This window comes from Ictidomys tridecemlineatus, chromosome 1 (assembly GCF_052094955.1).
Source record: "Ictidomys tridecemlineatus isolate mIctTri1 chromosome 1, mIctTri1.hap1, whole genome shotgun sequence".
In the NCBI taxonomy this organism is placed as follows: Eukaryota; Metazoa; Chordata; class Mammalia; order Rodentia; family Sciuridae; genus Ictidomys; species Ictidomys tridecemlineatus.
In genome coordinates, this window is record NC_135477.1 from 8,892,173 (window position 1) to 8,913,396 (window position 21,224).

Genomic DNA, 21,224 nt, shown 5'->3' on the forward strand with positions numbered 1-21,224 from the left:
GGAGAGGGTGGCAGAGGAAAGCAGCTCACATGGTGATCAAGAAGCAGAAAGAGAGACTCTAGCTCCAGAATCAAAATGTTACCCCATAGCCATGCCCCCAATTAACCACTTCCTCCAGCTACACCCCATCTGCCTCTAGTTACCACTCACTTAATCCCATAAGGGATTAATTCACTGATTGGGTTAAGACTCTCACAACTCAGTCATTCCCCCCTGAACCTTCTTGCATTTTCTCACCCATGAGATTTTGGGGGACGCCTCATATCCAAACCATAACAAAAGGGAATGGAATTGATTGTTTTTGATAAGATGGAGAGGCAGTGGAGTGTCTGGCTTTATTATACTTTTTCATTATGCATTTATTTTTAAGTAATCTTGTTGTGAGTTCTAAGAGTTTACCAGGGGAGTAGATCACCTGGAACTGACCCTTTCAGGTGGCTCTTAACTGCTGTTGGGTGGGAAGGCATCAACAAGGCGGTGAGCACCCCAGGAAAGCGAAGACTGGAGTCTCAATTTCTGGTCTTCATCCTGCACCTGCTACTGTTGAAATGTAGTAGTAAAGCCTACTCTGTCAGCCAGCAAGCCTTCCATTTCTTCTAGAAGAAATTAGTCCAAAGCACACTTGAGGCTCCAGAATCTGGTCCTAGCCTCATTTTCCATTGCTGTAGCAACCTGCTCTTTTCTGTTCCTTGGTTATCTGTGGCTTGGCAGATCTCCATGTTATTATTCTCATTCCTTTTAAGTCTCCAATAAAATTCCGTTGTCCTGGAGCCCTCTCCCCGCCTCTGTTTCACCTTCTGCTGTGGATAGCCTCCCTCTGGCTTAGCCTCTGACTGCCCTGAGTGGTGGTGGGGCGTGGTGCTCGCCTCTGGGCTGACTCAGCTCACTGTTGGAGATGTGGAGCCCTTCAGCCCGTCAGGCTTTGCGGAGGCGATTTTCACAATCTTTACTGCTGTGGGAGCACTTTTAGTGGTTCCAAAGGATCATTTTTTTAAAAAAAATGAAAATAGAATAGAATGTAACATGGATAAGCATTGGGTGTGAAATCATTTTATTCTAGTTTTATACTTGAATATGTTTAAGTTAAGAAGTAATGTAAAATGTATTTCTTTCCGTAAGTTATAGCAAAATAGTTTGAAAAACACTACTCTAGATTTTAATCACTATATGAATTTTGAATTTTATTTTATTTTATTTATTTATTTTTATTGGTTGTTCACAACATTACAAAGCTCTTGACATATCATACTTCGTGAATTTTGAATTTTAATAGAGAATAGACATTTGAAATTTTATTTAAGCTCAAAGAACATAAAGTGTTGATATTTCTGAAATTTTTCAATGAATGCTTTCACATAATTTGCTTCATTTTCTGTTAACTATCATATTACCCATTAGTGAATGATTATTTTTCCCCAAACATGTATTGTATAGTTTTGTTTTTAGATTTAGGGTACATAATTGAGTTATAAATATACAAATTATTTTTCTAAAATAAAATTTTTGAAGAAAGTTTATGGAATTATCATAGATGTTTCCCTGAAATGTCTATTGTTTTAAAAATTTCTTACTATATATGTATTAGTTTAGATTATTTATAGAAGTATGTTGATAAGTATTTTTAATACATTATAACAGAATGAATATTATTATTATCAGCTGAGTCTATAAATTAAAAAATGTGTGCTTAAGGACAGTGAAGTTCTTCCATTTTGGAAAATGTCTATACAGTCCTCTAGTGTCCACTACCTCACAAAAGACAGCTCAGGGAGCCGAAAGTCACAGGTGTGTGCTCGAGATGCGGAAGTGCATGTTCTCAAGGGGTCGAGGCATCTATAGTGCAGCTGCTTCTGGTTGCTTTTTTCCCCTCCTGTGATACTGGGAATGGGACCCAGGGCCTTGCACATACTAGGCAAGTGCTCTACCCTGAGACCCTCGGTTGATTGTGTCTTTGCCATTCAGACCTCTCCTGCTGCTCTGGGGTGGCCATTAGTAATGCCTGTGCTATTTTTCTTCCCTTCCCTGCAGGGTCAGTACAGGCCTTCTGATTTGTTGTGTCCTGAGACATATGTTTGGATTCCCATTGAGCAGTGCCTGCCTTCCCTGGAAAACTCCAAGTACTGCCGTTTCAACCAGGACCCTGAAGCAGGTACACTGCGGCCAAGCTTAGCTGGGGGTTGTTGACTTTTTCACATTCCATGTGCGTGGCTGTGGCTCTGTCCAGAGATTAGGTTGCTTTACATACTGAAGAGTGTACATGAGTACATGTGCACACATGTGTAAGATGGGGCAGACATCTCACAGTTCCGCAAAAATTCAGAAAGCTAACGGGATTTTTGCCACTGACAGCCCTCGCTTTCCACTGGATGAGTTTTTGCACGCTGTGAGGTTCGACATCATTATCCATTTATCTTGCAGCCACCACATACATGAAAGCTTACCATTAGATTGATTATGTGGACAGTATAGAGAAGATGTTGACTGATTAGCCTGATGGAACTGTAGAATGGTATCACTGTAGCAAACAAGCTGTGGGGCTTTGTGACAATGCTTTCTTGACTTCTTGTCTCCTTTCCTGTCCCCTCTTTTTCTGCCTAGTGCAGCCCCAGCCATGTGTGCTTCCCGTTGTTCCCCTGGGATGTTAGTCTGTACTAGATGTGCAGACACTAAAAGGGTGGCCCTGGAGTTAGACTGGCTAGGTTCAGATTCTGTCTTTACCACCACCTGGTGTACGGCATGAAACTTCCCTGAATGCCGGGGTGTGGCTTTGTGGCAGAGCTTTTGCCTGGCACCTGTGAGGCCCTGAGTTCCCTCCCTAGCACCATGAAAACAAAACATCTCCCTGGCCTCAGATTTCTGACCCTTAATATTAATGTCTAGGACCTACCTTTGAGCTATCATGAGGGTTAAATTAAGACCAGCATGTGAGAGTCACTCCCACCAGTGTTGTTTCAGAGGCAGTCACACAAGTTAGAATACTGCACCCCATGTGTACCCAGGCTTCTGTCTGCATTTACTCTCATTTGCTGTGTACCTTCTTTCTGGGAAAATGTGTGATTCTGCTTACCTCCTCCTAGTCTTGAGTCCACTATCGGTTTTAAATGGGCTCTTTCTGATGCCCAGGGCACTCAAGTGTGACTCTGCTAAGCAGTATGAGTTGGTACTCTTGGAATGGATTGCCCTCCATCCACAGCATGTCCTCCCCACATTGCTGATGTGCCATGTGTGCTTCATTGAGCTCTGAGTCCTAATAAATCCACCACAGAGTTGCCTGACATACTTCTTAAGAACACATTTTTTTTTTGTCCCAGCCACCCATGATCTTAAAAGGAAGGAAAAAAATGCAAAGCCTGGCCAAGGGGAAGAGGCAAATGGATAGAATCAAAGGGAACATAAAAGGAGCAAGGAAAGAAATGTAGTGATTTCTTTCAGCTCTAAGGTGTGCATTTTTTTTCCCAAAAGTTGGTATTTCTCGTACCAAAAAAAAAAAAAAAAAACGCTCCTGGAAAAGCTGTTATGAAAGCCAGAGTAGCACTCATAATCCATGGTGTGATACCTTACAATCTGGATCTGGTGAGGAGTGGCCTGGGGCTCTGCTGACTCATGTGCCAGGCATCGGGGTTGACTCCAGGCTTTCCAGATATTTATATTTTATAGTTTAACCAGGTTTTTATTAAGTTCCTATGCCTTAAATTACTAAGCAGAATAGGATGGTTTATTCTAAGTAAACATACACCTCGTTGATCACACAGATCTATAGCTCACAAGCATTCAATTTCCAATCATTTTTGGAGTCAGAGCCAGAGGCGATAGTGTTATACAGAAAAGCATATATGAACCCACTTTTCTCCCACCCCCCACAAACCACAGAAGCCCCCCACAGCTTTTCTCCAGGTCAGGTTGGAGCTAGATCCTCCATGGGGAAAGTGCTGACCATCTTGGTGAATTACCGCATAGGCATATGTGAAGTTTACAAATTCCTTGCAACTGAACAGCATCTTGATCTTAAATTTGTTTCTAACTCCCAGATTTAGGAGACAGTTTTACCCGCTTTTCTTTTTAATCTGTTTTAAAGGTTGCTTTTATTATATAATACTTGGAGATTTAAAAGATCACAAGTTCTCCATGTTTTATGAAGTTGAGAGTCTGACTGAATAACTTCCATGCACTGGGTGGGTGTGCAAGTAAACATTTACTCAACAGATTTTTAAATTATATTCCAAAATAAGTGTTAATGAGCACTTCACGGCAAAGAACTAAAGTCTCAAATTGCTCTTTGTCATGAACACATGATGCCCTGGTGAGAGCCCAATACATAGCATGTTCTTTGCTATGACCTAGTAAGTTACATTACTCATGGCAGTCATTGTTTAGAATTTATTTACAAAACACAGTAAATATCTTCGAGAATAGTGCTTCGAAGAAAATAAGGATCCTTTCCATATGTTGAGACTTTGAAACTTTCAACAGAGAAACTGTACAGTTTTATCAGTATTGAATGTCACAGCCCAGACACTTTTTGAAAGCAGACTCATGTCCTGTGGTTTTAGGAAATTAAAATGCAGCTACATGCTGGAGTGTATGACGCCTGCTGTGAAACATGGTCATCGGAGGCTTAAATGGCAGCCTGTGAGGAGCTCTCCTTTTCTCTGGGCCAGTTTTACTGTTTCCAAACTCTAATGCAAACAACAAGAGCTCCGCAAGGTGCTGTTGCTGGTTGGCATGGTACTTTTTTCACTATGTCTTATATCTCCCAGATGTTCTCTAGTTCAGTTCTCTACAAAAGGCACAGCTAATGACCGTTGGCCTCTGTAAGACAAACTGAGGCTTCAAGGTGCTTCAGGGGCCGGTTTTAAAAGAGTCCCACTCTCTCCCTCTTCTGGGCTGGGGTTAGCCTCTAGATTCCCTGGCTCCGGCCCATGCCCCCTCCACCTTCCTCTCTGAAAAGTTTGGGTTCTGTGGTTATTTACTCAGCCAAGTCTGTGTGACAGTACAAAATCCTTTTGTATTTATTGCTTTGTGATACAATGAGGGGATGTTGACAAACTAAAGTAACTTTAAAAAATTCTAAAGAAATCCATCTTTTCATAAATAGGTGTGTTGTTTTCAGTTCAGGACTTTTACCTATTCCAAAGAAAGGAGTTCAAAAGTTTCTCAAATGACTTTTTTTTTAAAAAAAAAAAATTTTATTTATATTTTTTAGTTATAAATAGACACAATGCCTTTATTTTATTTATTAATTTTTATATGGTGCTGAGGATCAAACCCAGTGCCTTACACATGCAGGGCAAGTGCTTCACCGCTGAGCCATAACCGCAGCCCCTCAAATGACTTTTAAGTGTTTGATTTTTTTAAATTGATAGTTGATTATGACTAGATTTTAAAATTTCTACATCACAGTTATATCTTCCTTTTTTGCTTGAATTACATTTTGAAAAATATTTACTGGGATCCCTAATAGGAATGTATAAAACTACTTGAGAGAAAGGTAAAATGAACCACAGTCTCTTGATATTTTTCATACTCTCCAGTCCTTTTGTCCTGTGTATACATGTGTATTTAGAAAAAAAACAAAAAAACAAAATTCATGCTGCATACTTTTGTTGTTTTTACTTAATACCTGGAGTTACTTCACTTTTGATAAGATAAAAATATTTTTGGTGAGGTAAAAACTATTTGGCTGTTAATTTGTTCTTTCACAAACAAAAGCACCTTGATATAGCAGTTTCATGGAGAAGCACCATTGGAAGGGCAGCCTGTATGCACTGGAGTTGGTTTTAGAGCCTGATTTGACACGTGATGTATGTCAGTGTACCATTTGTCACTGGTATCAAAATCTTGGTTCCAGATATGAAAAAAAAAATTACCAAGCCTTTCCTGTTTCCCAAACACCATCCTGGTTTGCCTGAAGTTACTCACTTTATCTTCAGAACATTTGTCATTGACACCCCCCACCCCGGTATTTGTTGCTCAATTACTGCTAAAATTTGTTTTTATCACAGGATAAAAGGTAATTTTTATGCAACTATTACCCTATGATTTTTATAAGTATAGTACTTAGTATTCATTTCAGTAGGACTAAATAGAATAATTTTTCTTCTCTTTCTACTTATAATTACAGGAGTATATACATTTTACCACAGATTAGTCTAGATTTTGTTCTCTTCTATACATACTTTGAAATGTTTGCAAGATATTTTCTAATTTCTCTTAAATATAACTGGAGTCATATATATTATATATATATATATATATTATTAGTAAAGTCATATATGTTATTAATAAAGCTTTCAAAATTTAATTATAAAAATAACAGTGCATAATTTTAACTGAGTACCTTATGCATTTTCCCAGAATAGATATGTCTAAGACACCTTACCTCTCTCCCCAACAGTTGCTGAAAATTTAAACCCGTATAAAGAAGTTTATTCCTAGTTTGATCCCTGGAAGCTCTGAGGCTATAATCTGTGTTATTTTCTGTTGTTTCAAAGGGGGCCTCTCCTTTCTTTCTCTGCTCCATTCCCCCTTGGAATAGAGCATTGTTCCCTGGTGTTTTTTCCTGTACTTCTGCACTTTTTCTAGCATCTATCCACATAAAAAGCCCATCCCACTCTGTCCTTGACAGTGTGGAAGAACCATACTCCAAAAGCAATGGGGCCTTGTTTGCTTCCTGTTTCTCCAAGCCTGCCTCACTTCCTGAATGCTGTGTTGATGGTCCCTATGAACAGTAGACCAGGCCAGTATGGTGTGGATCACTGGGAAACAATGCCTAGTAAGAAAGCAGGTTTACTAAAACTCCTCAGGGTCTCTAAAAAATGTGCTTCAGTGATGATTAATGACCAAGTGGGCAATGTCTTCCTTATAATTTTAGATGCAGAAGTCAACTGTTATTCTTTTTATATTTCAGTGGGTGAAATTATTTTCAAATTTGCATTCACAGTTGAACTGCTCAAAATTACAAAATGAATACTGTTGTTTGCTGCATACTTTAACACATATTCTTTGTTGTCTATAAAGATGGACGTGATTGGAAGTAGCTACATAACATAAAAGAAAAAGGCATCCAAAAGAAAGAAAGAAAAAGAAAATATCCTAGAAATTTGGTGAATCTTGAGAGTGTGTGTTGATGTGAAAAGTGAACAATATTATAGTATCCTGGTTTTTTTTTCAGTTTACTCCCCTCTCTTTTTTACTCCCCTCTTCGTATCTTTTTAAAATTCTTTATTTCCTTTTCAAAGATATACTAACTTGCCCAAAATTTAGTACATAGTCAGCTTTCCATATCCATGAATTCACCCAACCATGAGTCAGAAATATTCAGGAAAGAAAATTGTGCTGAACTGCTGAACATACAGAGACCCTTTCTTGTCATTATTCCCTAAACGATATAGTTTAACAACTATTTACTTAGCCTCTACATTGTACCAGGTGTTTTAAATAATCTGGATATGATTTAAAGTGTACAAGAAGTCGAACGTAGGTGATGTGCAAATACTGTGCCATTTTATATAAGGGACTTAAGGGAGTTTGGTGTGCATGGGGTCTTAGAACCAACACCCTGCCAAGAGAGATCCTAATAATGTGACTCCCAATATTAAAACTAGACACTAGATTTCTCTAGTTCACACTGTCTTTTAGTGAGGACACTAAGGAATAACAACAGAAATCTTTCCTACAATATTTGTACCAATGACTTAGTGTCATAACATTTTACTATTTGTATTTTTTACTTAAAAATGTGAAAATGAAGACATATTAAGGTAAACTTCAACAGCTGTCAGAGACTATTTTTAAGAGTGTTCTAACACCAGTCTTGCAGAGAATTTTAAAAATATGCTATTTTAAAAATTTTTACCAGCCAGCCTTTGCTCAGTAAGCCGTGCATGAGCAGCAGGCCAGCAACTGAAGCTTGTTAGAACCTGGGCAGTGATAGGCTGAAATGTTTCTTGAAATGCAGACTTAAAATTTCCATTGAGCTACTAACAAAATATTTCTCTGATCCCTTTCTCTTTCCTTGTGGAATACATTTTTAAAAATTCAAAAGAGCAATTCCTTTTACAGTCACCCAGTTTGTAATTGTACTTAAGTAATCCTGCAATAAATAATAAAAATCCTTTCAGTATCATTCAGATAGCTCAAAAATACTGTGATGCTTTGAACATGTCTATAAATGTTGGTTCCTACCTGGTTCTACTGTGTGGCACCTTATAGTAGTGCTGCTTTGTTTGTTTGTTTGAGAAACTCACATGTTTTATATGAAGAGTGAGTTGTCCAGAAATGCTGGCTGAACTATGATAGTTTATTGAATTTAAGACATCTTCTTCTTTAGTCCAGTATTTTACCTGCCCCTAAGAAAGAGGGCTGCCAATTAGACTATGACCTGTCAGTTGTAAGATGCAGGCGGGTTTCTAGAGATGCCAAGGTGTGAAACAAGAGTGCCTTAGTCTTTCCTGTGATGCCTACAGGACTCTGGAGTGCTGGGGGCACTTTGCACATTAGGGAGCTTTATGACGTCTGGATTCTGAGCTTCAAATGTTATAGGTGGAGTGTACATTGAAGTATCTGAGCCTTAGGATGTTTGTTTCAGATAATTTTACATAAAAATAAGATTACTATTATTGATAATGATAACAAAGTGCTTACAATAGTTTCATCTAGATTTTTTTAAACTTTTTGAGAAGGTCTGTAAACTACTTCACAAGGATATTATTTGTTAATGGAAGTAAAAAATTTTCTAGTACCCAGAAAATATTAAAATTTTGTAAATATTAATAATCCCCATTTATCCTATTTTAAAAAATATGAAGTGTTTTTTTAATGTGTTTGATTTTATGAGACATCGACAAAAGTAGAGAATTTAAAATTTTTCTGAGCTTATAAATTCTGCCATCTCTGATAACTGGAGTAATTAAACATTAAATAAAGAAGGAGGCAAAAGACAGTACCCCAGGATATCATGAATCTTTTCATCAGTCCAAAATCTGCAGCTATTTGAACATTTTCCTACCTTGTAACTTATAAATGTTCTCAGTGTAACTGTGGCTTTATAGTAACAAAACATGAAAGGTTAGGTTGAGACAAATTCTGAAAGGCCCTGGTGCTTGATGGAATCTGCATTGCTAGATGTTCCCCACAGTGTCTCCTGGGGGTGGAAGAGTTGACCCACAGGGTTCTTGACTGATTCACACACAACTTCAGTCTAAGAGTGGAATCTCCACGGTTTTCTGCAAGGTATTTTAAAACTGTTTTGATTATCTTCTGTGGATGTTAAGATTTAGTCTGTTTTCAGAAAAATAAACAAGCTTTAACATGAAGGTATGAGAAAGTCTGTTTATTTTATGAATATTCTTTTATGTGATGCTAGCAAAATGTTTTTAATGTAAATACAACAACAGGGGTAAAATTCCTATTCTTATAAGAAATATATTTTCCAAGCCTAAATTAGATTAATTTATGTTTCTGTGGACTGAAATGAAATCTGAGGGTTGGCTGGGGTAAAGCTCAGTTGGTAGAGTGCTTGCCTCACATGCACAAGGCCCTGGGTTTAACCCCCAGCACCACCAAAAGGGAAAAAAAAAAAGAAAGCTGTCTGAAAATAGGAAGGAAGGGTTTGTTGACAGTAGGAAAATAATTTATTCACTTTACTAACCCCTATAAAAATAAAAATAAAAATAAAATTCTGAATACTTTTAGTGTTAGAGAGCCTGTCTTAACCTAGTTCCTTTATAAAAGCAAATCCTCAAGTGTTGGTTTGCATTCAGGTAATTTATTGGGGAAATAGTCCCAAGGAAAAGGAAGAGGAAATAGCTGGAGAGAAACAGGAAAGGAGGAAAGGACAACAGCAGGATGTGTCACTGTGCGGCCACCACTCTAAGAACTAGAGCTCAAACCTTCTGAGACCCCTTGTGGTGCACACCTCAGAACAGGCTGCATGAGGGACCCGGGAAGAGTGCTTGTCTGTGGTGTCTGCTTTTCACTGGCTGGTGGTTGTCCACTGGGTGTTAACACCTCTGCACCTTCATTGTGCCAGTGCACAAATGCAGAGCAGGCTCCTGCATGTGTACAGCTGCTGCCTCAGAGCGGCAGGAAGCGAGAGAGGCTGCCCTTGCCTGTCCTCCACAGACCTGCACAGCAGCATTGGGTGTGAGTCAGAGGTGAGGCCAAGGGAGGAGCGGCAATGCCCAAGAGGCATCTAAGACCTAAAAAGTGCAGACTGGTTTAGCAAGTGCCTGAGGCCAGTGGATAAAGACTGAAAACCTGAGGGAAGAAAAAAGCTGGCATTGAGAGAGAGCCAGCCAAGAGTTAGAAACAGGCATTCGAAGAGTTCATGAGAGCATTTGCTCAATGCATGCTTGTTTCTCTCAGTATTACATTTTATAATGGGAGATTCCAGCTCTCAGAGAATCTAGTGGAGGAGACAGAATTATTAAGCAAATATAGTAAGTGGAATAAGAATCAGTCTCGTGTGGGAAAGGCAAGGACAGCTGGAGGTAGGAGGGCTGAGGCCATCTAAATTGCAGCTACCGACAGTAGGTTGGCGGAGCCGAGTTTAGGGGGATCGTGTCTATTGAGGGTTGGTCAGGGCTGTTGACGGGGCGATTGCTTCAGCTGGTGGAACCTGGGTGGTTGGGGGTCCCATTGCCATGTCAGCTTGTGGTTGGCCATTTAGGGTCTCCTCAGCCAGGTGGAAAGTCCCTGCTCATTGCCATTGAGGAAGGGGGGGGGAAGGGAAGGCCCCCTCTGACTTAACAGTATCATGTCAAAATAAATAAATAAATAAACAGAAGAAGCAATCCCCATGGGAGGGTCCACAGTCCAGTTTGGGTGGGGTGCAGATCAGGGAAAGCTGCTTGGATGAAGTGGCCTAGGTTAAAATAGCAACAGAAGGGACTGCCAGTGCTGCAGGCAGCCGAGCAGAGCAGGTGAGAAGGCCTGGTGGCCCACAGCCTCCTGGGAGAGGGAGGGGAGGGGCAGTGGGACAATGGAGGGCTTTGCAGATCATGGTAAGGATTGTGGGTTTTTCTCTTGAAAGTAAGGGAAGGCTGTGAAAATTGTGTAAAGCACTGGAAGACATCAAGTTTGTCATTCCTCTTCCACTTTGTGGAAAATAAATGGCAATTTGTTAAAACCAGAGGTAGGGAGACCATTTAAGGGAGGGGTGCGTATGGTATATAGTAAGCCAAAAATGTTAGTAGTCTGGACTGGGGCAGTGACAATGGGAGGTGGCAGGGACAGGGTAGATGCAAGAGATATTTGGCAGGGAAATCCACAGGGCTGGTGGTTAATCAGGGACAGTGACAGGGCAGGGAGAGTTATCAAGGCAGTTGCGTAGGATCTGACCCCAACTCAGTGACTGTGCTGTCTTTTCTAAAGTGAGCAACAGGGGAGGAAGGCAGGTTAGGCAGAGTAGAGAAGAAGAGCAAGTCCACTGTGGACATCACAGTGGGGGAGACCCCCAGAAGGTGTGGAGGCAGTTGGACTTGTTGGTCTGAAACTCCAGTGAAAGAGCCAGGAAGGAGACACAGATCTTGGGGGGCTTTGGCACTTGAGTAGGAGCCTTAAGAGTGAATAGGAGCAGAGCAAGACCTGGGGAAGCCCAGCGGGGAAGGTTGAGTGGATGAAGAAGAGCCAAATTAGGGGCCAGGGAGGTAAAAAGAGCTGAGTGTGGGGTCAAGAAAGCCACAGGAAGCATTTCAAGAATCAAGGACAGATTGTGCAGAGAAGCAGCTGTTGAATGTCTCGGCAAAGACCTATTTTAGTTTTGGTGGAAGTGGAGTAGTAGCCTAAAATGGAGTGGAATCGAAGAAAGGGACCATCATGAAATTGGGTTTTGGAGGCACTGGCTGGAAAGGTTAACTGATGGAGGAAGCAGGGGAAAGGTTTGAGCATTTTCAGAAGCTGATGTGGGTCAGGGGAAGGAATTTTAAATTTTAATTTAAAATTAAAGAGAAGGGGAGATCAGTTCCTTGGGGTCTAGACCAAGAGCGCAGGTGGGAAGATAGCCTCAAATAAGAACGGTTCTTCCCATCGGGGAGGATGAGGGAAAGTGAAGTGCAAGGGGAGAGGGAGTACTGGTGTGGTAGCTGAGAGCTTTCTCACCCAATGCCTTTTCTCTTCCATTGATGTCGGTGCTTCTGAAGAGGGACGTCTGGGGTAGGAGATGTGAGCAGGTTTGTGGAAGTAGCTTGGAAAGGGCTGGAGGTAGAGCTGATTGCCAGGCCTTGCTAGTAAGTCAGTGAAAGGAAAGCGAGGAACCGGGAGATGGGCGAGCGAGAAATGAAAGACAGAGACCAGGCAGAGGTACACATGAGAGTGTATTTGTCAGAGCTGACAAATAAAGGCGTATCTCTCCATAGACAGAGAGAGGCAAAACAGGCCTGGGGTTCAGGACTTTCATGGGCAGGCCCAGGGATTAGAGCCTGGCAGGTCCTAATGTGAGTGGTATGAGGGAGTTGTGAGCCTTTCTCAGACACTCCCTTGGGTGGGAAAGCAAAATTTTCTTAAAATGGCGGCTGTCACTTAAGATGGCCATCCAGATGCTAAGCCAAGGACCTTATAGTCAAAAGTGGTAGAGTGGGTCAAAAGTCCTGCTTCTTCCACAGCCTAAAGGAACAATAGCTCTAATGCTACCAATCCCAAATGAATGTAAGTGTAGAATAAAGCACCTCCTTTGTGTCGGTATATTATAGAGAATAAATACTAGAATTTTGGGGGTGGGTACAGTACTGGGGACTGAACAAGGCCTCATGCTTGCTAGACCTCATTCCACCACTGAGTCTTATCCCCAGCTCCAGATTTTATTTGTTTAGAAAAAGAAAATTTTGGATTGATAGGGCTATCTAACCACAACCTCGGAAAGAAATACATTTTTAGCTCTCTACCTACTACACAGTATTTGTACCTGTGCATCTGAGCAAGTATTATGTATATATATGCATATATATAAAGTTGAAACCAGTTTCATAATATTTACCTCATTAAATATGATGTACCCCATTTTCTTTTCTGTTCTTGGTTCACTAAATTGACTTTACAATACACCTGAAGATCTCAACCTGCAGTTTGAAAGACAATGGTTTTTCACCACCAGTGAAACTCCACATCATGTACAAGCAAAAGAATGGGACCCCAATTAGAATATGTTATACTCTCTGTATGTATAATATGTCAAAATACACTCCACTGTCATATATATCTAAAAAGAACAAATTTTTAAAAAAGGAAAAAAAAGATACTGACTTATATCAGCTTTTAAAGACATAACTTTTCAAATTTGTGGGGTAAAAGTAGTACTAAGTGTTAATTGTGGAATTTTGGCACACATGTGAATGGCTTTTATTTTCAGGAAAGATTCCAAGGTTTCCTTTAGTTTTAGAAACTAGTATTCAGTTCATTAAAATGACAATCAGTTTAAGTAACAACTCTTCTTTCTTTTTAAAGGTTTGAATGACAATTATCTTACTTTCAGTATAGAAGTCTTTCAAATTTTAGCATTTATTTTTAAGGGACTTTTGAATAACATTTGATTGCATTTATAAGATGCTAATTGAATTTTTAAAAACATTTAAAATTTATTTTATAAAAACATTCAGTGTCCCTCATGATTCAGTTGTCTAACAAAGTATTATAAATTTAGGGACACAGTATACCTAAATTTTTACTTTGTTTGAAATCGCATTCTAAACCAATTATTTAATTATACATTTCCTATTGGTGTCACATTATTGCTTACATAGAAAATCTTAGTAGTTGTGGAACTAATGATAAGGAGATTTTAGAAAGATTGCAGGGCATTACGTTAACATGTAATAATCAGTTGTACTTTTTCATACTAGCAGTAAACAATTAGAAACTATATTTTTAAAATTTACTTACAGTAGCATAAAGAACATATAGTGCTTCAGAAGACTTCTATCAATAATCACAGGAGACTTCTACCCTGGAAACCACAAAGCGATGGTTTCGGAGAGCTAGATGGAGAGATGTACCTCTTTGTGGTCTGAAGATTCAGTGTCGTTAGGACAGATAAAGTCGTGACAGTGACCTGCTGGTGTTCTCATAGACGCAGTTCTGTCAGATATTACGAAACAGGAACATAAAAACCTGCTCAGATTCCGTGACACCATTATCAGTGCCATATATTTATTCTTTTAAATTCTTTCCATCTTAATTCTGAGTTTTCCTGGGAGAAAAGGCACACTGAAGCCTCTCACGGTGCCTCCTCCGCGATTGCACCTCCATGGGTGGTGGGCGCGGTCATTACCCAGTGCTCTCCTGCCTAATTATTGCATTTACAGAATGCTAGGGAAGTTTACATCCCTTAAGCCCAAGGGGTCCTGTCTTGACTGGCATGTGCATGTCTTTAGCTTTCCAGATGTGTCATCATTCCCATCTCACTCTAAAGAGCATCAAACTTGATGGAATCCTGCTTTGTCATATTCTCAGAATCACTAAAAATTTAGGGATATTAGAATTCTATCATTTGAACTTTGGCTACCTCTCATGGTGTTTCCTTACTATTCATTCACAACTTCCAAAATTATTCTCTCCATCAAATACCTAAACTTAACCATTACTATAAAATAATGGTTAATGTACCTGGAACATTCTGAGTAACTAATTTTGATATATAAACTAGCAACCTAAAGACAAGTTTTTCTAATTCTTCACTCACCAGCTTTGTGACTTCTGATAGACAAATTCTCAGCCCCAGTTTCATCATCTGTGAACTGGAGAACTTGGACTACTATCTAAAGTTAATGTCCTGTTATGTTTTGTGACCTCTGAATTATTAAGACTTTTTGTGAGACTCTGTGTAAACACAGATGTTTGACCCTACAGCGCCCAGCTGAATATGTACCAAATTGTAATATTTTCCCTTCTACTGAAGCTAACTTCCCTGATCCCTTTCACCCACCTTCTCCTTCTCATCACTGTGATCAGAAGGCCCAAGTTGCAGATTTAAGTAATGTCATGTCGTGCAGGATACTATTTTTCAAACTTCTGACCATAAAGCCCCAGTAACAAATGCACTTTACAGTGTGATTCAGAACCCAGTATATAAAATAAATGCTGTCAAACAGTGCTAACCCTTCGCATGTGATGCATTCTGACACTTTGTAATCTGTTCTAGTTTTTATTTTTAAAGAAATGCTGGTCACAGTCCATTACATAAATTCTATAATCTCTACCACCACAGTTTGAAAACACCAGTCTAGGAGAATAGCAAAGGTGGGGACTCGCTTCAGCTCTGGCTCTGGCTCTGCTTTACCAGACCGAGTACTGGCAGCAGGGATTACTATGATTAGTATTCATTAGTCCAGGCATTTTTGCTAAATGTGTGTTATGTGGCATCTTGGTTCATCCTTCTCACAGACCCTGTGGTAGTATTTGTGAGGGAGACAGCTGATAGGAAACAGAAGGGGGTTGAGATGGGTGGACTGTTAGAGTTCTCCTGTCTCTGGAAGGACCAAGTGACAGAGCCTGTCTTCATGTGATGCCTACCTCCACCTGGACCTGAAAGCCAAGGTCAGACCAAGGAAGGGACTGAGTCCCACGTTGCTGTCTCTAGTGGCTGTGGATTAGCTACTGCCCTAGATGGCTGTGGACGGCTCTAGATTGGCATTGTGAGTCTGCATTGATGAAGTTCAAGAGTTTGAAATAATGAGTGTGCTCATCAAAAACCAAAGTTTTGGCAGTAGGTAAGGAAAAATTGGTAAAGTTGGAACCCTCTAGGTTGAAGAGTAAGACTGCTTTGCTTTTCCGGGTTTGTGGCTAGCAGGTCTCGTTTTTTCTCCCTTTTTTTTTTTTTTTTTTTTGAGACAGAGTCTTGCTAAATTTCTTAGGTCTTTGCTAAGTTACTGAAACTGGCTTTGACCTTGTGATCCTCAGAAGTCTCTGGGATTACAGATGTGTGTCTCTATGCCCAGATGGATCACAAATTTGGGGGCCAGCCTTAACTTAGACCATCAGCAACCTGGTAAGACCTTGTTTCAAAATAAAACCTGAGACTATATCTCAGTGGTAAATGTTCCTGGGTTCAATCCCCAGTCCAAAAAATAAAATCAAAATGGGTCAGACGTTAACATTTTATACATTTTACTTGGGACTAATTTTGTAATCATACTAATCAAATACATCTAAAGATCATGTCTAGATCTATGTTAAACTGTCCAAAACTAAACAAAATTCTGTTAGATAGTATTATACAGTACCATTGGGTATCATCAGTGTTTTAGCAAACTTACCCAGTAGTATTAAAATAACTCTTTGCTTTTGCCTTCTTTGCACGGCACCTTCTTTTGTCTGCCAAGTGTCTAGGTTTATCTGTGTGGGCCTTGGAGAAAGGGGTGACCTGATAGACTTACACTTGGCAAACTCGGAGCCAAAGTATCGTGCCCATTTACATTATTATGTAGTCACAGATGCATTTTGGAAATATTTTACTCTAAATAAACATTATTCAAATGCATTAGGGAAATTTTAAATAATTTTTTTTTCCTCTTTTTGGCTCACTGCATTGTACACTGAATTGATCGTCTCTTTGATGTGACAGCAGCAGGAGCTGAGGTGTCAAGGCTTGAATTCTAACTTCACATTTAGAGCCAAGGGCTCTCAGTAAAGAAGGTTTCTGTCTCTTCGCAAGAGTGAGTTCTGAAGTGTGGCAACTGCCTCAGAGTGTCCTGGAAGTCGCCCTCGGAGCTCTGAACAGTACTGGTGCCATTGGAGCCTTCTCAATGGTATTTTTCTCACCTGCCATCTCTGTTGGCCTTATAAATTCAAAGCAAATTATTCCTTATATGCCAGCTTTGATCTTCATTTTAAATTAATGCCACTTCATTCCTCAAGCCTCTGAATAAAACAAAACAAAAAAAAATTTCAGGTTAATGACATTGCTTAATTTTCTGACCTTGACCTATGCAGGCTTTGAAGTTAGAGAGTATTAGGAGGGTGGGGATTAGATGTGTGATAAACTAAAGGTTGCATGCGATCCCATGACTATAAATTGAACTGTATTTTAATGTCCTGTTGTTAAATCCATTATTATAAATCCTTTGTGAAAACAAAAGTTCTTTTGCTGTGTAGCTTCATTTTTAAAATGAGGTTTTGAACATGTTTTTCTTAAAACACCAAATCGCATTCAAGAATGCATGAAAAAGTAGTAGCCATTTAGTTCATTTGTATTTTTTGAATGTGCCAGTGGTGCTGGAGTTTGCTTTTGGAGCATAGTCCTGACTTTGTACTGCAAACTAGAGCCATTTCTTTTCTAACTACACATGGTGAAAGCCATTTTGGAAACAAATAGTGCTATTTCAGGGAGGGAGGAGAGGTGAAGAAAGCTGTGCTTTGTAGCACTGTGTTGCTTGTTTTTTAATCACAATCCTTAATTTATTTTGTTTTTCAAAATTCACTGGAGGTATAATTAGAGATCTTTTAAAAAATGTTTAACAGAATCATATTTGGATTAAAAGAACTGAATAGCACTGCCTTCAGCTTCTATAGATTTGTGTCACATAACTTCTATAGCAGTTTTAAGACCCAAAAGAAGTGCCTGGGTGCAGAATCTTTTAAGATGTATTTTAAACTCCGACAAGCTGGAATTTACTCCAGAAAGCCTTGGCTCTGAGGGACCTGTGAGTGAGTCAGGAGCTGAGTACTGTGAAGACAGGTTCTTCTCTACTACTGTCTTTGTCCAGTGGTCCTCCATATCAATGACACATTTTGTCTTGACCAACTCAGTTTCTGGTGATCTTGCTCATTGAATTGCTCATTGAATCAATATTCTTCTGATAATTCCCCCTGAACCTTTTAGTTTGAAAAGATTTTGCTTCAAAGTAGGCATGGAAAATGTAGTGTATTGAAATGAAAATGAAAACCAGAGCCTTAGCTCATTTGGGGAGATTTGAATTGGCAGGTAACAGATTCCGCCTCAAATGTGAATTGAAGGTGCAGTAGAACCTCTGAAGTACAAGGAACACAACCACTCAGACTACAGCACCCAAAAGAGGTGGGAGGGGCCAGCAAGACCAAGCCTCCATGGCTAGCAGAGGGCTGAGGAGTATCTTCTGGTCCATCACCAGAGGAAGCGTGGTAGGCTGCTCCTCTGCCACACTTCCTGTTCTTCACCTTGGAGAGAGCTGTTGGCTTTACAGACACTATTGTGTGTTTTAGCCTCACATTCAACAATAACAGAGTCAAGACTTTTAGTTGATGATGTGTATGAATTTAGGACTAATAATCATATTTGGGGGACAGTAGCAGAGCAAGTTGGTACTCCATGGCTGTCTCAAAAGCATCTGCAAATCTTCTCAAGAGCAGTAGATTTGGCTATGATTTACAGTTGGCTCAAATTACCCTCTTTGTACAAGTCATCACCTGAGCTTTACCAGTTACGAAAGATCTGGAGCCTGGGTGTAGAGCCCAAAGTGTCTTGGTTTCTAGAATTCTTGCCTGTCTGGAGACTGGCCCAGGATGTGCAAGCCTGAGACAGGGGCTTTCACTCCAAGTAAGCTGGGGGCTTCTGTGATGGATTGATTGCATTAGCATCACCTTTTAACATTTTTTGTGGTTAATTAGTGAAGATTTTAGATAATACCATTCTTAGTCTAAGAATGGATCAACACAGTATAATATAAATCTATTGTGATCTGATTAATTTCAACATTTATATAAAATAAGGGGAAGTGATCCAAGAATGATTTAACTTGAGAATTCAGACATTGAGTAATAAACATGTGGTGGTACTAATTAACAGAAAACTCGATAACAGCAGGGAGGTTGGCTCTAAAGATGCCTTCTGTTGCTTGTCTCTGAGGAACGTGAGACTAAAGACATTCCGCATGAACCACAGATGTATTAGGTGCTGCTTGGCCCTCTGTCGTACATGTCTCTGTGTCCCCAGTGTCTAGGGAGTGTGGTGTCTGAGATTTGGGGCCTCCAGAAGTGTCAAATTTGGATCCCACTGTCAGAGGCTGCCATCAGGTAGCGAAGGTCACCCACCTGTAGAGTGATAAATGGCAAACAGAGTATTGTTCTTACAGATGTCAGGGGGGTTTCCTGTATTTAAAAAAAAAAAAACACACTTTTAAGTGGTCATAATAAGGGGAAGAAACTAAGTTAACAAATATGGCTTCAAGAAATAAATTAGTTGCCAACTAATCCCACCATAATTCCAGCTCCTCAGGAGGCTGAGGCAGGAGGATCACAAGTTTGAGGCCTGCCTGGACAATTTAGTGAAATCCTGCCTCAAAATTAGCAAAAGGGCTGAGACTATAGCACAGTGCTTGTCTGGCATAAGCAAGACCCTGAGTTCACTCCTCATTATCAGAAGAAAAGAAGGCTGGGAGACGAGGGGGTTGCTGAGATGATACACTGCATGCTTTCAGTTGACACTAACCACATCATAAAATGAATGTCTCTGTGTTTTCCTTGTTGCTCATTGTTTTCAAGTATTGAGCTATTTTGTTCATTTCATTTTAGTCTCTAAATTGTTAAGAGCAGGTAGAAATTAATGGAAATATAAAACATGTGCATTTTTAAAAAGATGAGAGTTAAATTTTCTCTTGATTTGTGCAGGTAAAAGATCTTGGAAACATTACCTTGGACTTTTGTACTCCTACTGTTGTTTGGATTAAAAATAAAACATTTCATGTATTAGGTGTGAAGAATCTTTAGGATCATAAGATAACAGCTGGTGGAGGAGGGCCTCCCTCTGACCTTTGTTTCCTGGTGAGCAGTACCTATGGTAGAGCAGACATGGTTCTGCAGCTGAAACCAGCAGATTGTTGTCCTTTTGGTGCTTAAAACATTACAATGTATAGTAGAGATAATTGTGTATGACTTCAACTTTACTTACTTCAGCTTTTTGTGATAGTTTCTGAAGCCTCTAATTTGGTGTTTTGTATTGTTTCTTACCTATTTTTTTCTTTTTTCCCCTAAAAGCCTTGATTTCATTTGTTTATGTTAAATGTTTCTTTTTTAAAAAAAATTTTTTTTAAAGTTGCCAATGGATGTTTCACTTTATTTGTTTATTTATATGTGGTGCTGAGGATCGAACCCAGGGCCTCACAAATGCCAGGCAAGTGTTCTACCACTGAGCCACAGCTCCAGTCCCCTAAATGTTTCTTTACTTAAAAATTTGTTTTGTTGCCAGGTGTGGTGGCACATGCCTGTATTCCCAGCAGCTTGGGAGGTTGAGGCAAGGAATCACAAGTTCAAATCCAACCTTAGCAACTTAGTGAGACCCTAAGCAACTCAGTGAGACCCTGTCCCAAAATTTAAAATATGAAAAGGGCTGGGGATGTGGCTCAGTGGTTAAGTTGCTCTGGGTTCAATCCCTGATACTAAAAAAAAAAAAAAAAAAAAAAAGAAGAAAAAAATTGTTTTGTAAACTTAAATCCCCCCTCTCCTTTTTTTGGTGGTACTAGGCATTGAACCCAGGGCCTCCTGTGTGTTGGGCAAATGTTTACCCCTGAGCTATATCCCCAGCTCTTAAATACTTTTTTTGCTTTAGGTCTTGGGTATTTTTTTTGTGCAAGAAATTTTATACCATTATTTACTTACTCATTTAATGTACTTTCAAAGAGTGAGTATAAAGTCTTTTTTTGAGATCATGCTAATTGCCATGGATAAAAAAAGGCTGTTTTATTTGGAGGAAGCCAGCTTTTCCTAGGACTTTTGGGGGTATCTGTGTTAGTCTTCAGGGTTGGAAGCATCTCTGGTTTCTGGCCTGACATAGATGAGGCAAAAAGGAAGGGCAGGGAGTTTAGCTCTGGGCCAGGGTCACTGACTGGGCCGCCGCCTCCTCTCATCGGTCAGAGTTTTCTTAGGTTTGTTTTATAGACAGTTCCAGGATTTTTATTATACTTAGTGGAGAGAATGAGAAAAGTAGTTCAACTTCATCTTTCTGCAAATGAAAGCCCTCTTGTTGTATGGTTTCTTAAGTTAAAAAAAAATAAAAACAAAACCCTGAAGAGCTAATTTTTTGGAACGAGGAAACTGTCACTCTTGTTTTAGCTGTGCATTTCTGACTATGCCATGAAGATATTAAACACATTACAGGTGGTTAACGTAATAAATCAGCAATTTAAAAAATCTGAATTGTTAGTAAAAATCAAATCTGATAAAATATGATTCACATTTTATGAAAGATTTATTTGTATTACTCTTTTATTACCATATTAACTTTAAAATGATAATAATCATGGCTAGGTTTAAAAATTCAG

General features: G+C 39.5%; 1 protein-coding gene across 13 annotated transcripts in view; it reads left to right on the forward strand.

Moving 5' to 3' along the window:
* The window catches only part of Ate1 (arginyltransferase 1), a 143,620-nt gene that overhangs the window by 108,950 nt on the left and 13,446 nt on the right, over positions 1-21,224 (forward strand). For 7 of the 13 annotated variants that reach the window (XR_013428855.1, XM_078025612.1, XM_078027883.1 and 4 more), the window contains one exon: positions 2,029-2,149. The exons of the other annotated variants lie outside the window; for them this stretch is intronic. Coding sequence is in view for 6 of the 7 variants with exons in the window: in XM_078025612.1 (XP_077881738.1) it covers positions 2,029-2,149 (121 nt within the window). In the remaining variant the exon portion in view is untranslated. The remainder of the gene's footprint in view (positions 1-2,028; positions 2,150-21,224) is intronic. 13 annotated transcript variants of the gene reach the window in all.